Here is a 14,865-nt window from a genome sequence, read left to right as displayed (position 1 = left end):
CCACATAGTTAGGACCCTACATGGAATAGCAATGTTTCCTATTCAAGGGGCAGGAGATCACAAAAAGCCAGGTCTCAGGCCTGTTGGCACAGGGGCAGTGTGGTCTGAGGCTTACCTCTCTAGGGTCAGGGACTATGCAGAGAAGTCACAAGTTAGGGACAGACTGGCTTTAGTGGGAAGGCAGGCAGTTTACCAAATGAGCTTTAAAGCTCGTCATGTCCTGTGGCATCTTGTTCATTGACCACTGAGTAACAACATTCCACAGGAATCATTAATGTCTCCAGGCCTGTCATCTGGCAAGTGTGCTTGAGGCTTCTCACGTGTAGGGCAGTAGATTTCTGTACTCCTTGTGGGGTGCTTCTGGTGATACAACCTGGTTACTGCTAAATGACAAGGCTATTACTAAGTGACAGCCTCTGTCCTGGACAGACCTTTTTCTCTATTCCTGCTGATATGAACTCCTGCCCCTAGTGACCCACTGGCCATTTCTCCTGGTTCTAATTCAGAGGTTGTCCCAGATTACAGGTGTTTATGGAAGGAGGGTATCAGAAAAGCACCGTGTGTGGCTCCTTTTGGGCAAATGGGGTTTTAGTGTTGGCCAAGGGAGAAATTTTTCTGGAAGGGACACAAAAGAAACCTCGGGCCTGGCAGTGGTGGTGGTGCATACCCTTAATCTAGCACTCATGAGGCAGAGGTAGTGGATCTCTGAGTTTGAGACCAGCTTTGTCTACCCAGAAACCCTGTCTCAGAAAATAAAAGGAGCCTATTCTAGATCAATTTCAGAGACCCAATTTGTCTGGGCTATGGGTGTGGACTAAGAGTGACCACCAAATGGACTTCTAGTTAAGCAGCCTCTACTCCATGAAAGTTTTTTTTGTTTTGTTTTGCGTTTATTTTTTGGCAGTGTTTGTGGCTTAAAAATGAATTACTGTCAGATGTAGCCCATGGCAGTTCAGTATCGAAGTGGGTTCCATTGTAATAGGAACAGGGACGGTCTCTGACATGAACTGATTGGCCTGCTCTTTAATTACCTTCCCCTGAGGGGGAAGCAGCATTACCAGGCCACAGAAGAAGACATTGAAGCCACTCCTGATGAGACCTGATTGACTAGGATCAGAAGGAAGGAAAAGAAGTCCTCCCCTATCAGTGGACTTGGGGAGGAAAGGAGGGATTGGGACGGGAGGAAGGAGGGAACCACGGGGGATACAAAGTGAATAAAGTGTAATTAATAAAGAAAAAAATAAAACAATCAGGAAAGAAAAAAAGTGAATTACTGTGATTTGATAAACACTGAATTTGTCACCAGTCCTCTGAGCACAGTCTTTATTTTGAGGGCTCAGTTCCTGACAATGATACTATGATGCTTGTTTCCCATAGTCCTCTCAGTAAGACCATAGGAGACCTCAACTGATTAAACTTCCATTTGTCCATCAGGCGGGGTCAGGCAGCTGGGGCATAGCATTAGGGAATTGGAAAAGCTGAGTTTAAGAAACTTCAGATGTGCTGGTAACATTAAAAGTGTGAAGAGGCAGTAATAATTGGAGGGGCACCTGCCCTGTTTCCTTTTACAGAGAGCTGTGGGTCACAAGATGGTTTTGAGGGAAATAGCCATTTAAAGGTATACATTACTTCTGAGTTGGGGGGGGGGTCTCATACCAACTTGAACTAAACAAAGTCAAGCAAGGATGCCTATGCTCCTGATCCTTCTGCCTCCATCTCCCAAGTACAGGCCTTACAGGCATGCCTAACTCATGGCTATGTTCTGGGGATCAAACCCCTGGCTCCATACATTCTTCCAAATGAATGACATTTCCAGCTCTTAAAGTATCTTTTACAGTTGACTTTTAGTGTATGTGCACATATTTGTATATGGATGCATACCCTGGCATTGAGTGTGGAGGTGAGGAATAGGCGGACCTGTTCTCCCTGTCCTCTGTGTGTCAGGCTTGGTGGCAAGTGCACCTTGACCCACTCAGCCATTTGCCAGCTCATGAGTCAAATTTTTCACTGATGAATAAAATTAGAGCACAGTGGTATGAAGGCATGAGTTCCAACTGAGGCTTGGCACTGTTGAGAGGCCATTGTGAAGGAAGGTGCAGCCTCTGGTAGTTGATCATGGAGAGAAAGGCTTGGCACCACATGGCAGGATTAGAGTCCCTGAAGAGAGCCCAGGAGAAGCTGCTGTTTTAAACGGAGGTCCCAACATTTTAGAGACTCGGTACCACAGGACCAGCGAGTGGATCCTGTCTGAATACATATATGAAAGCAGGCTGTGCAAGCTGGGTGGAACAAGCCAGTAAGCAGTGTTAGCCATGGCCCATGTGTATGAGTTTCTGCTTTGGTATCCTTTGATGATGGACTGTGATGTGGAAGTGAAATATACCCTTTCTTCTGCAAATTGCCTTGGTTATGGTATTTTATCAGGACAATAGAAACCCTAAGACAGGCAACCAGAGGGGTTTTTTTTGTTGTTTAAATTCAAATTTATCTCTTTCCTTTTTTTTTTTTTTTTTTTTTTCATAGAAAACAGGTATTTCCAAGCACTTAGAACTGCCATTTCAGAATATCTGATAAAAGTATTTTAAAATACTGATTTTGTGTGTGCATATCACACACTTACGAGCTTGGAAATCAGAGGACAACTTGTGGGAGTTGGTTGTCTCCATCCACAATGTGGGGCTAGAAAGCAAACTCCAGTTATCAGGCTTTACCCACTGAGCCATCTCTCTGGCCCAAGAATTTTTTTAAACATTTTATCCACATAGCACTTAAGTGTTTTAAAAGAATACCGAAAATAGTTCAACATTCTCTTTGTTGAACTATTTGTTGGCTGTCCTGGACTCACTTTGTAGAACAGGCTGGCCTGGAACTCACAGAGATCCACCTGCCTCTGCCTCCCAAAGTGCTGGGATTACAGGCGTGCACCACCGCGCCCAGCCAATAGTCCAACGTTTCTAAATTTAAATACAATATTAGAATGATCAGATTCATTTAGGAAAGCCATGAAGCTATGTAAGAAAAGGAACGTCATTTGAAATGAAATGTCAGTGGTCCCTAGGCCTTCCTTAACTTTTCAGTTGCTTCAACAAACCCAGTTCATGTCAAATCAACCAAAGGGAGAATTCTAGCTGTCTTTACCGATATCCGTATAGGATTGCTCTCTAATATAACGTCCAGATGTTGAGGAAAAGAAATTTAACATTTGCCGGATGCTTCTCCCAGGAAGGGAGTAGAATTATGAGGCTGGGTCACCAGGGAAAGGTCCTGCAGCTTTAGCAGACGCCTCTTGCCGTGTCCCCCCCACCCCCCGGGGAGGAAGGCTGTTTCCGGCTTGTGCGCCTTCTAAATGCGGCCGGCCGGGGGTCACAGCTTTCTGTGGACCTTCTGGTGCTGGATGAGGTGGCCGTGCTGGTTGAAGGCCCGGCCGCACTGGCCGCACTCGTAGGGCTTCTCGCCCGTGTGGATGCGCTGGTGCTGGATGAGCACGGAGTACTGGCTGAAGGCCTTGCCGCAGCTGTTGCACTCGTAGGGCCTCTCGCCGGTGTGGGTCCTCAGGTGCACGATGAGCGTGGCTTTCAGGCTGAAGGCCTTGCCGCACTCGCTGCACCGGAAGGGCTTCTCGCCCGTGTGGATGCGCTCGTGCTGGACCAGGGACCGGCGCGCGCTGAAGGCGTGCCCGCACTCGCCGCACACGTAGGGCTTCTCGCCGGTGTGGACCCTCTGGTGCTGGATGAGGTGCGAGTGCTGCACGAAGGCCTTCCCGCACTCGTAGCACGCGTAGGGCTTCTCCTCCGTGTGGATCCTCTCGTGGTTCATGAGGGTGGAGCGGTGGCTGAAGGTCTTGCCGCACTCGCCGCACTCGTAGGGCTTCTCGCCCGTGTGCACGTTGTGGTGCTGGATGAGCACCGAGCGGTCGCTGAAGGCCTTGCCGCACTCGCTGCAGGCGTAGGGCCTCTCGCCCGTGTGCACGCGCTGGTGCTGCAGCAGGGTCCTCTTGACGCTGAACGTCTTCCCGCACTCGCTGCAGCCGTGGGGCTTCTCCCCGGTGTGCACGCGCTGGTGGCTGCGCAGGACGGTGCTGTGGTTGAAGGCCTTCCCGCACAGGGGGCACACGTACGGCCTCTCCCCCGTGTGGATCCGCTGGTGCTGGATGAGGTGCGACAGCTGGGTGAAGGCCTTGCCGCACTCCAGGCACTCGTGGGGCTTCTCCCCCGTGTGGATCTTGTGGTGCTGGGCGAGGTCCGAGCTCACCCGGAAGGCCTTCCCACACTCGTTACACTCGTAGGGCTTCTCCCCCGTGTGGATCCGCCGGTGCTTGCTGAGGACCGAGCTCTGGCTGAAGGCCTTCCCGCACGCATGGCACACGTAGGGCTTCTCCCCGGTGTGGATTCGCTGGTGCTGAAGCAGGTGAGAGCTCCGACCGAAGCGCTTGCCACACTCGAGGCACACGTAGGGTCTCTCTCCCCCGGGAGCTGCCGGGTGCCGAGCAGGTGGCGCACTCGGGTTCGACCCCTGGACGTTCTGGGGGCCGATGGGGTTTGGACTCAGGCAGAAGTTCTGCTCTGTTTTGTAAGGTTCTTCATCTGCCTTCTTTGGCGGTGTTTCCGCCGGAGTCACTGTTTCCTCATCTGAGATCAACGGCTGCGCGTTCAAGCCTGGGGTTTGGGCCTCTTCCGTGGCCTTGCATTCTGAAACAAGAGACAAAATGAAAAGGCTAATGGCTGGGGTGGTACAAGCTGATGATCCCAGCACTTGAGAGGCCAGGGTGGGAGGTCTGTGCTGTGAATCCAGTGCCAGTCTGCGCTACCGACAAGGGCTGCTTGAAAACAAACAAACAAACAAACAAACAAACACTATAACCAAAACCAGAATAAAACCCACCAAAGGTTAAGGCTACACAAAACTGCAGAGTACAATCCTAAAGCCTGCTCTGCTGCTCAGTCCCTGCTGTGAGATCTGAAAGGAACGCCTTTCAACAAATCAGAACTAACGGTGAGGTGAAGGGGGCCACCAGACTTCCAGCCCTGCGCAGAATGCATATGAAGCTGGTGCTCTCCCCGGAGTTATGATGGCTGAGCTTCCGTAGGCCGTGGGGAGTGAGGGCAGGACCGTGAGGTCAGTGAGGTAGGCAGCAGCACGTGAGTGATGACGCTGGGTCGACGGCCATCATGGGAAGCCTGGCGCCTTTGAGCAGGTCAGAGGGTGCTCTGGTGGGATGCTACATGGCGGGATGCTAATGGTCACCCTCGAGAAGGCAACTCTGTGGAGAATGTACCGTGCAGCAGGGGTAGAGTGGATCCGCAAGAGGCAGATAGTGGGACTCGGGTGCCACATTTAGGTTGGAGACGAGCTTGTGAGAGCTGCAGTGTAGACAGTAAGGAAGGCTTTCTGGAACCAAGACAGTCTTTATGGGCAGAGCATGCCGTGTATGTGAGTACTGAGAATAGCTATGCTTTTTTTCTTTTCTTTTTTTCTTCAAGACAGGGTTTCTCTGTGTAGCCCTGGCTGCCCTGAACTCACTCTGTAGGCCCGGCTGGCCTGAACTTAGAGATCCCCCTGCCTCAAGCCTTCCCAAGCGCTGGGATTGAAGGTGTGGGCCACCATGGCCTGGCTAAATACCCATGTTTCCTATCTAAAATTTAAACATGTCTGTCGCTTCAAGACTTCGTGTGGAGACAGCTACACTGGGCCACAGTGTGGAGAGGCCCTTCAAACACAAGGGAGGCCTAGCAGGGTATAAAAGGCCAATTCCACACACGGTGGGCGTTAGTCCCTTCAGGTTTCAGAAGGGAAAAGAGGTCCATTCTACTCCTGCTGCAGAAGATGGCAGCCAGCCCCAGGAGCACTAGAGGCTCTTGTAGCCGCCCACAGAGCACAACAGACCTAGTTGCCAGGCTCAGGATGGTGACCTACCCTCAGCCCTGTTTTCAGGGTCTTGGCTGTGAACTTCCCTGAATGAGCTGTCATTCCTGATGGAGATCACAGGACAGGAAGCCCCACAGCAGAGAAAGATAGACAAAGAGAATTCTTTTTAAATTTAAAGTATGTGTGTCAGGCACCTGCCAATGTGTGCTCTTGGAGGTCAGAGGATAATTTTTTGGACTTAGTTCTTTGCTTTCAACCATGTATGTCTGCATACCACTTGTGTGCCTAGTGCCTGCAGAAGCCAGTAGGAGGGCGTGAGATCCTCGGAAACTGGAGTTACAGACAGTTGTGACCTGCCACGTGGGTGCTGGGAATTGAACTCGGGTCCTCTGAAAGGGAAGGGCAGCCAGTGCTCTTAACCACTATACCATCTCACCAGATCCCCCAAGTAACTTTCTGATGCTATTATGTTACAATTTTAATATTTATACCTTTATTTGTTGCTGATTACATACAATACAAATGATTTAAAAAAAAAAGATTTACTTATTATTTATACAGCATTCAGACTACATGTGTGCCTACATGCCAGAAGAAGGTGCCATATCAGACTATAGATGGTTGTGAGCCACCATGTGGTTGCTGGGAATTGAACTCAGGACCTTTGGAGGAACAGCCAATGTTCTTAATCTCTGAGCCATCTCTCCAGCCCATACAAATGATTTTTATTTTATTTTATTACCTAACAATATTGCTAAGTTCTCTTATAAATGCCAATCTCTTTTTTTCTAAGTTAAAGATCACATAAATTTCAAATAATACTTTCCCTTCCAAGTCTTATAGTTTTGTTGTTTGTTTTACTTTGCATTATTTCATAATGGGGCCTCAGTATAGTATTTCACAGGATAGGGGAAGTGGATTCTTTCCTAGCTGAGCTCAAACTTTCAGCCCTTCACCACGAGTATCAGGTTGAGAAACTTCCTTTCTATACTAAGATGCCTTATTGTTTTCTAAACCAACCAGCCACCGTCAGAACCTCAGAACTCAGATCTCCCTCTAATACCTGGGTAGCCACCTATGGTCTTCTGAGCATCGACAAAATCCCTTGTCTCTACCCAGTTTAGTTTCCCATCTAGCATCATCACTATCCCTATACTTCTGTGAGCCTCAGCCTGGCCCAGGACCTTCTTGTCTGTGGACATTCTGTCAGAGGAAGAATGATAGGACCTTCTCCTGACCCACGGAAGCTTCTTCTGTCAGTGGCTCAGTCTGAAGCAGGTTAAGCCTTCAGTGAAAACAGGCCCAGTTCTTTTACTCACCTGAGTGGTCGTTTGCCAGGCTCTGGCTCAGGTCAGTTCCCTGCCCATCCAGGACCCACGGATCTTCTCCTCGTTCCAGCTGGGAGATCACAACAGGTTTGGATCCCGGAAGTCCTGCTCATGAGGAGGGAAGCCCTTGGATTACACAATATTTAGTAAGACACTCCCTTAATCCATGCTACATGCCAGCACGTGAAAATGAACACGACTTACATTCTGTTGGAGCGAAACACTTGGAGATAAGCAAGCCTCAGGATCTCAGGATCAGTCTGCCCTGTGCCCCCTCCTCCCTGCAGCTGCCTCCCCTGGGGAACCCCCAGGAGTCCAGCACACAGAGATACACAGATGGAGCCTTACCCAGTGAGACCACATTCCCATAGGTCTCCATCATCACATGGCGGTAGAGGCCTCGCTGAGCAGGGCCCAGGCGGGCCCACTCCTCCTGAGAGAGCAGAACAGCCACATCCTCGAAGGTCACCTTGGCCTGGAGCGACAGGGTTCTGAGTAACTGCACAGGTGACAGGTAGTGACATGGGAGACTGGCGCCCCCCCCCCCCCCTTAGAGTCACATGAGATCAACAGGAACAAGTGGTAGAGTTCAGGAGATGTAGTGGTGTTTGGACTGCCTGGGCACGGGAGGACCACAGGAGCTTTGGTTAAGCCAGTGAATAAGCTTTTGAGACCACTCACCTGAGGAGGCCCTGCTGGCAGTGGCAGGAGGCCGGCTGCTGCCATCTTGGCTTCTTAGGTCTGTGGGGACAACAGAAAGCAGAGGATCCTGTTGGGGCCGAGAAAGGAGAGAGAACACATTGAGAGTCTGGTCCCGCAGACCCTGACCCCCAGGGGCCCTTGTCATATAGCGAAAGGCATGCTGAAGCCACTGCAGGTCCGTCTTGTCCCGTCACTCCAGACCCATGCTCATACTCGTATTCTCTAGTGCACAGTCCTGGGAAAACATATGGTTCCTGGGCCCCTCCCATCTAGTAGGCTTAGTTAGGGAAAGTTCCACTTAAAAAATTGGGAAGGGGAGCCTGAGGCTGTTACATCTTTGTGAGTTCAAGGCCAGGCAGGGCTTCACACCTGTTTTGTTTTTAAAGGTAAGTAGGCTAGGGGCTGGAGAGATGACTCAGTGGTTAAGAGCACTAGCTGTGCTTCAGGAGGACCCGAGTTCAATTCCCAGCACCCACATGGCAGCTCACAACTGCCAATCGCAAGGGATCTGACACTCACACTAATGGACATAAAATAAAAGTTAAATAAAAAAAATAAAAGAGTGCTTGCTACTGTTGTAAAGGACCCAGGCTTGCACACAGCTTCACTTCTAGGGGATCTCATGCTTTTTTTCTGGCCTCCATGGGCTGTTACACACATGTGGTATGCATGAACTCACCTAAGAACATACACACTAAAATAAATAATGTTTTTAAAAAAATGATAAGGAAGGCAGGCGAAGTGGCGTGAGCCTGAGCCAGCGCTCAGGGAGGCAGAGGCAGGTGGATCTCTACAAGTTCAAGGCCAGCCTGGTCTACCAAGCCAGTCCAGAACAGCCAAGGCTACACAGAGAAACCCTGTCTCAGAAAACAAAAACAAAACAAAAAGGATTTCTGAGCAGGGTGCCTCTTGCTTTCTAAGGGTTTAAAGTTTCAACCCTTCACTCCCTAGACCAGTGGGGTTCTTATGGTTGACTGATCATATCTATGTTGGGGAGCCTGGGGTGGCCCTGGCCGCTGGTCCTGCCTGCTCACAGGACAGTAGTTCTACAGGGCCCTCCATGTTCTATACTCAAGGCATTCTTGCAGCCCATGTGCAACCTGCAGGCTTTAAGCCAAGCTGCCTCCCAAGTACTCTTTCCTAAGTGGGAAGTGGATGGTCTACCTGAGGCCCTTAGTCAGTCTTAGATACCCAGTGGTGCTCTGAGCAGGCAAAGCCTCAACTGAGGGGTTGGCAACATGAGCGGTTACTGTGGGTGAACTGACAAGGCAAGGGCTCAACGGAGGTGTTGGCAATGCGAGCCTACACCTCGGTTATTGTGGGTGAACTGAGTCTGGAGGAGCATACTGTCTAAGATCTGAAAGACATCTTGTCTAAAATGAGAAGGGGACACTCAGGGGTATGTGTGTGCCGGGGACATACAAAGATAGACATTCAACAGCAGCTAAATGGCTGGGGAGAGAGGGGTTCTGAGAGTTGGTTTTGTAGCAGATGGATTCAGTTTTCTGAAGTGTCAGGGTTGGGAGCAGGGCATCTACAATAGTGAAACAGAACCAAATCTGCAACTAATGGCAAATGGTACCAGGAAAAAAAAAAAAAGAGGAACAAGGAGAGCTGGAGAGGTTGGGAGCACTGGCTGCCCTTCCTGAGGTCCTGAGTTCTGTCCCCAGCAACCACACAGTGCCTCATAACCATCTATAATGAGATCTGGTGCCCTCTTCTGGTAAGCAGGTGTACATGCAGGCAGAGCATTGCATACATAATAAATAAATAAATAAATAAATAAATAAATAAATAAATAAATAAATAACTTGGGTTTTTTTGTTTTTTGTTTTTTTTTTTTTTAAGTGAGGAACAATTACAACACATCATTTTAGGCTTCTGGCTCTTTGATAATGAAATGGAAGCTAAGCATGGGTCCTCTCCCTTGTAATTCCACCTGTTCAAAAGGTCGAGGCAGAAGGATCCTTAGTAAAAGTCCAGGTTGTGCTACAAAGTAAGACCTTGTCTCCAAAAGAAGGAGGAAGAGGAAGAGGAGGAGGAGGAGGAGGAGGAGGAAGAGGAGGAGGAGGAGGAGGAGGAGGAGGAGGAGGAGGAGGAGGAGGAGAAGAAGAAGAAGAAGAAGAAGAAGAAGAAGAAGAAGAAGAAGAAGAAGAGGAAAAATGTGAACACATCATGATCTGCCTGTTGGAACAGGAAGTCAAGGTTACCCTATTTTTTAAATAAAATGTCAGATATGTATATCTGCATAGATCACTTTCAGGAAGACAAAATTAACAGCTGTCTCTGAGGAAAAGAGCAGGGAGGCAAGAAGGGAGAGGTTGACTCCACCTTCTCACCCTGTTGCTCTCCAACGGCCATTCCTCCAAATGTGTGTGCATTTTGACAGAAGTACAATGCAACTGTAATCTGAACGAAGCTAGAATCTGAATAAAACTCCTTCAGAATTTACAGAAACAACAGATGCTAAAAAGAATCCAGAAGAATGAGGAAACCCCAGTGGAGCCAGGTATCAAACCCAACACCACACCACGGGGTGGGTTCTCAAAAGATAGATGGAGTCAGACACAGGTGGATGTGGGGACTCAAAGGTGACAGGCAGGCTGGCAAGACAGCTCAGTGGGTAAGAGTGCCTGCTGTCAAGTCTGAGGACCTGGTAGAAGGAGAGAACCGGCTCCCACTGGTTGTATACTGTGACCTCCACACATTTGCTATGGCATGCCCACAAACACAGGCAAGCACACAAAATAAAAATAGGGCCAGTAAAATAGTTCAGTGGGCTTCCCACCAAGCTGAGACCTACATGGTGGAAGGAGAAGAACCAGCTCTCACGATCTGTCTTCTATGTGCATGTGTGGCCCCACCCAGAAATCAACCAACCAACCAACCAACCAACAAACCAATCAAAAAAGATGAGCCAGGAGGTGGTGGCACACAGACTTTAATCCTAGCACTCCAGAGGCAGAGGCATGCGGATCTCTGTGAGTTCAAGGCCAGCCTGGTCTACAGAGTGAGTTCCAGGACAGACAAGGCTACACAGAGAAACCCTGTCTTGAAAAGAAAGCGCTCAGCCTCCTGTATCTGGCCCCTGCTCCCTTCACGTGAGCTATCCCCTTTCCCAGTCCTCTGAGAGTAGCCAGACTGGCCTTTCTTGTCCTTCATGCATCCTTGTCCAGTTGCCTCCCAAGGGAGCAGATTCACTCCATGTTGTCTTTCCCCCTTCTGCTTTTGAGGAGACCACTGTCTTCACATGATGTCACCTCCACAAGTCCCTGGAGCAATGCTTGGTAGGGATTCCTTTGATCTGTGCATGGCAAAATCCACGGTCAGTGCTTGGTCATACTGCAGTCAACTGGGCGCTGCCCTCCCTCAACGAGGCCTTCTCTGGATGGCCCCCTCCATCACCAGCCTCTTCGGTTCACTTGGGTGATATTTCCATCCTGACCCACATGAGAAACTGACCTTCACTGAATGAGCAGCTCTGGCTCCCTAGAAACCTGACAGAGTGACAGTGGGTCAGTCCTGACTACACCTGGGTGGGGATCTAACCATGCAAATCCAGAGAAGCCGCATTCAGGCCTTCTGACAGGTCTCCAGGGCTCACGGGGCTGACCTAGAAACTTCTGGCTCTTGGCTGTGGAAACTTCTGTGACCTTCAGAGAATTTAGGTTTGTTACTACTTTTTTTTTTTTTTTAAATTTTGTAAGCTAAGAAACCAATTATTCATTTCGGAATTCCTCAAGATCTTGATGTGACACACTTACATGTTTGTCCTAGAGCAGTGGCTCTGAACCATCCTCATGCTGCAACCCTTTTTCATGTATAAAAAGCTACCTGTGAGTACAAAACCATAACACTTGAAATTTTCCCTACGTAAATGATCATGCATTTTCTATCTATCTATCAATCTATCTACTAATTAATAGCTTTCCTATACACCAGTGACACTTGGTCTAAGACAAGAAAGAACAGACACCACAAATCATAGTAATGCTAATTTGTATACTTTATTCACAACATCAATCAACGTTTTATTTTGTTTTTTCGAGACAAGATTTCTGTGTAGCCCTGGCTATCCTGGAAATAAATCTGTAGATCAGGTTGGCCTCGAACTCAAAGATCCACTTGCTTCTGAGTGCCAGGAATTAAAGGTATGTGCCTCCACAGCCCAGCCCATAAATCAACATTTTTATGAAAGATTATAGGGGCACAGGGTCTCCTAACTAAATACTTTTAAAAAATATTTTTATTTATGTACGTTAGTGTTTTGCCTGCATGCATGTCTGTGTAAGGGTGTCAGGTCCCCTGGGAACTGGAGTTACAGATAGTTGTGAGCTGCCACGTGGGTTCTGGGAATTGAACCCGAGACCTCTACAAGAGCAGCAAGCATTCATTTTCTTTCTTTCTTTTTAAGACTTATTTTTATGTGCTCTGGTGTTTTGCATGTATGTATGTCTATGTGAGGATGTCAGATCCCCTGGAACCGGAATTGTGAGCTGCCATTTGGGTGCTGGAAATTGAACCCAGTTCCTTTGGAAGGGCAGCTAGTGCTCTTAACTGCTGAGCCATCTCTCCAGCCCCTAAATAATTTTATGTTTATTTAGAAGACAACAAACACACAGGCAGCTCAGAGCTACTAAGAAAGGAGCTAGCTCTTTTTCAGAGCTTCACCAGCCCAAGGGCCATCCAAGTTAATAGGGTCACTCTGGGCCCAGGCAGGAGTGGGCAGCTTAGACACAGCCAGGAAAGTTGGCATACACCTGTAATCCTAGCACTTGGGAAGCTGAGATGGACAGACTGCTAACACGAGACTACATAGTGAGTTCCAAGTCAGGGTTTGCAGCACAAAAATTTATTTGTCCATAAACCTAAGCAGCCTGAGTCGGCCTGAGAGGTTCCAGGACTAGAGGACTGGAAAGCAAGCAGGGAATAAGAGACAAAGACAGGAGATAGAGGATAAAGGAGAAGGGGAAGGGAACACGGGAGAGAGGGAAGGGCTTTTTGTCCCAGAGTGGGGACAAAGGCCTGCCTCTGGATAGAGAAGAGACAGACATGGCCCAATAGGTAAATGGCAGCTTAGAAAGATAAAATGAGAAATCCCGTGTTAGGATGAGGTGTCTAATTTTAATTGGGAATGTTAATTAGGTGAACCAAGGGGGGGGGGTTCTGATTGAAGGACTTCAATAATTTGATAGCTGGACCTCGGTAGTCCTCCTCTGGAGGAGGGATTCACCAAATAAGGGACTAGACCTTGGTGGCTAGCTTTAGGAATGTAATCTAATACCTTTAGCAAGGTAGAGCGAATGCAGGAGAAAGGCAAGGCCTGCAAGGGCTACGTTTGCCACGCTTGGGCTGGCCAGAGTCCCTTCACTCTACATTAAGCTACATAGCAAAATTCTGCCTCAAACAAAACACAGGAAAGAAGGGAGGTGGGGAGAGAATAAACAGCTTGGAAACAGAAACAGAGCTCAGTCCAGGTTGGGGGAGAGATTCAAATTGCTAGGAGAAAAAAAAAAAAGATAATTAGCTATGTGCTTAAGTGTTTTAGTTAAAAATTAGAATTAAATCTAATACACAGTCCTCAACAAACTACCAGAAAGTGGGAAAAAGACAAATGATTTTTAACATTTTAAAAAGGATGACAAAGAAACCACATCAAGCTGTAACCTGTAATCCCAGCACTAAAGAGGATGAGGCAGGGGGATCCTAGGAGTTCAGGGGTCATGTCCCAAATGCAACCAGCCAACCAGCCAACCAACCAAACACTGTCGGGGGAAGGATGATTGAGAGACCAGAAAGGGAATGGATTTCCAATACACGCCTGAACCAGAAAGCATCTTCAACCTAAAAGCCGCAGCTCGTCTGTCAAAGGATGGAACAACACCCGAAGAAAATTGCCTGAGACTACACCAGAATTGCCCTTATTTGCATAGCGAGAAAGTACCAACAAAGGGACTCATCCTAGCCACCCGTGACCATCGCTGACCCATCTAGCCACCCACAGCCTACTGCATATCCAAGCAGTTCTCTTCCTGCCATGCTTCCTTGCCCTTTGCAGTATACTAAACAAACTTATTATTGTTCTAAAGACTGGGTTAGTTCACTAGACAGAACCTCATCCACATCTCAAGCCAAGCCAAGTTAACAACTAGTAAGAAACCTAGAATGCTGGGGAGTGGTGGTACAAGCGTTTAATCCCCGCACTTGGGAGGCAGAGGTGTTCAGATCTTTGTGAGTTCAAGTCTGGCCTGGAACTGGAGTTGCAGGACAGCCAGGACTACACAGAGAAACCCTGTCTCGAAAAACAAAACAAAAACAAAACAAAACAAATAACCCTAACGGACATCAAAACCACCCAAACCTCCCAAAATAGGGGCAAAGAAGATGGTTGCTCTTCCAGAGGACCTGGGTGTAATTCCCAGCACCCGAGTGGAGGCTCACGACCATCTGTAACTCCAGTCCTAGGGGATCCTGATGCCATCTTCTGTCTTCCTCAGGCACTGTTCACACGTGGTACATAGACATGCACACAGGCAAAACACCCATATACACAAAATAAAATAAATAAATAAACCTAACCATAGCCCTCCCCAGATAGGCCTAAGCAGAGGAATGAATTTAGTGTATGACAAAGGTGCACTTTTAAGTAAATGGAAAGATAAATTATCCAATAGATAGTGGATGATGTTAGCAATGGTTATGATTGGGGGCAGGGGCGGACTAAGGCTGGATTCTAACTTCACCCCTTACCTAAATAAATTCCATGCAGAACTAATATTTTACAAGTACCAGACAAAACCATATTATTTATACAAGAATCTTGAAATAAGCCTTTTAAAACATAGCAAAAAGCCAAAATACTTTAATGGAAAATATTTGCCCATTGAAGAAAACCAACAAAATCCTTTTAATTAAAAATAAATAAATAAATAAATAAATAAATAAATAAATAAATAAATAAATAAATAAA

At 47.8% G+C, this 14,865-nt stretch overlaps 1 protein-coding gene across 1 annotated transcript in view; it reads right to left on the bottom strand.

Moving 5' to 3' along the window:
* Positions 1-2,865: 2,865 nt before the first annotated feature.
* Positions 2,866-14,865, bottom strand: part of LOC129690653 (zinc finger protein 250) — a 13,752-nt gene continuing 1,752 nt past the window's right edge. Inside the window, exons 2-5 of the mRNA XM_055626416.1 lie at positions 7,875-7,962; positions 7,542-7,668; positions 7,185-7,298; positions 2,866-4,688 (exon numbers count right to left, since the gene is read on the bottom strand). Coding sequence (XP_055482391.1) covers positions 3,364-4,688; positions 7,185-7,298; positions 7,542-7,668; positions 7,875-7,919 — 1,611 coding nt within the window. The 5' untranslated portion in view covers positions 7,920-7,962 and the 3' untranslated portion in view covers positions 2,866-3,363. The remainder of the gene's footprint in view (positions 4,689-7,184; positions 7,299-7,541; positions 7,669-7,874; positions 7,963-14,865) is intronic.

The sequence above is a fragment of the Psammomys obesus genome, unplaced genomic scaffold (genome assembly GCF_907164565.1).
Source record: "Psammomys obesus unplaced genomic scaffold, mPsaObe1.curated_primary_1811, whole genome shotgun sequence".
In the NCBI taxonomy this organism is placed as follows: Eukaryota; Metazoa; Chordata; class Mammalia; order Rodentia; family Muridae; genus Psammomys; species Psammomys obesus.
The sequence above is the reverse complement of the archived record's forward strand: the minus strand, read 5'-3'. Positions and strand labels throughout refer to the sequence as shown.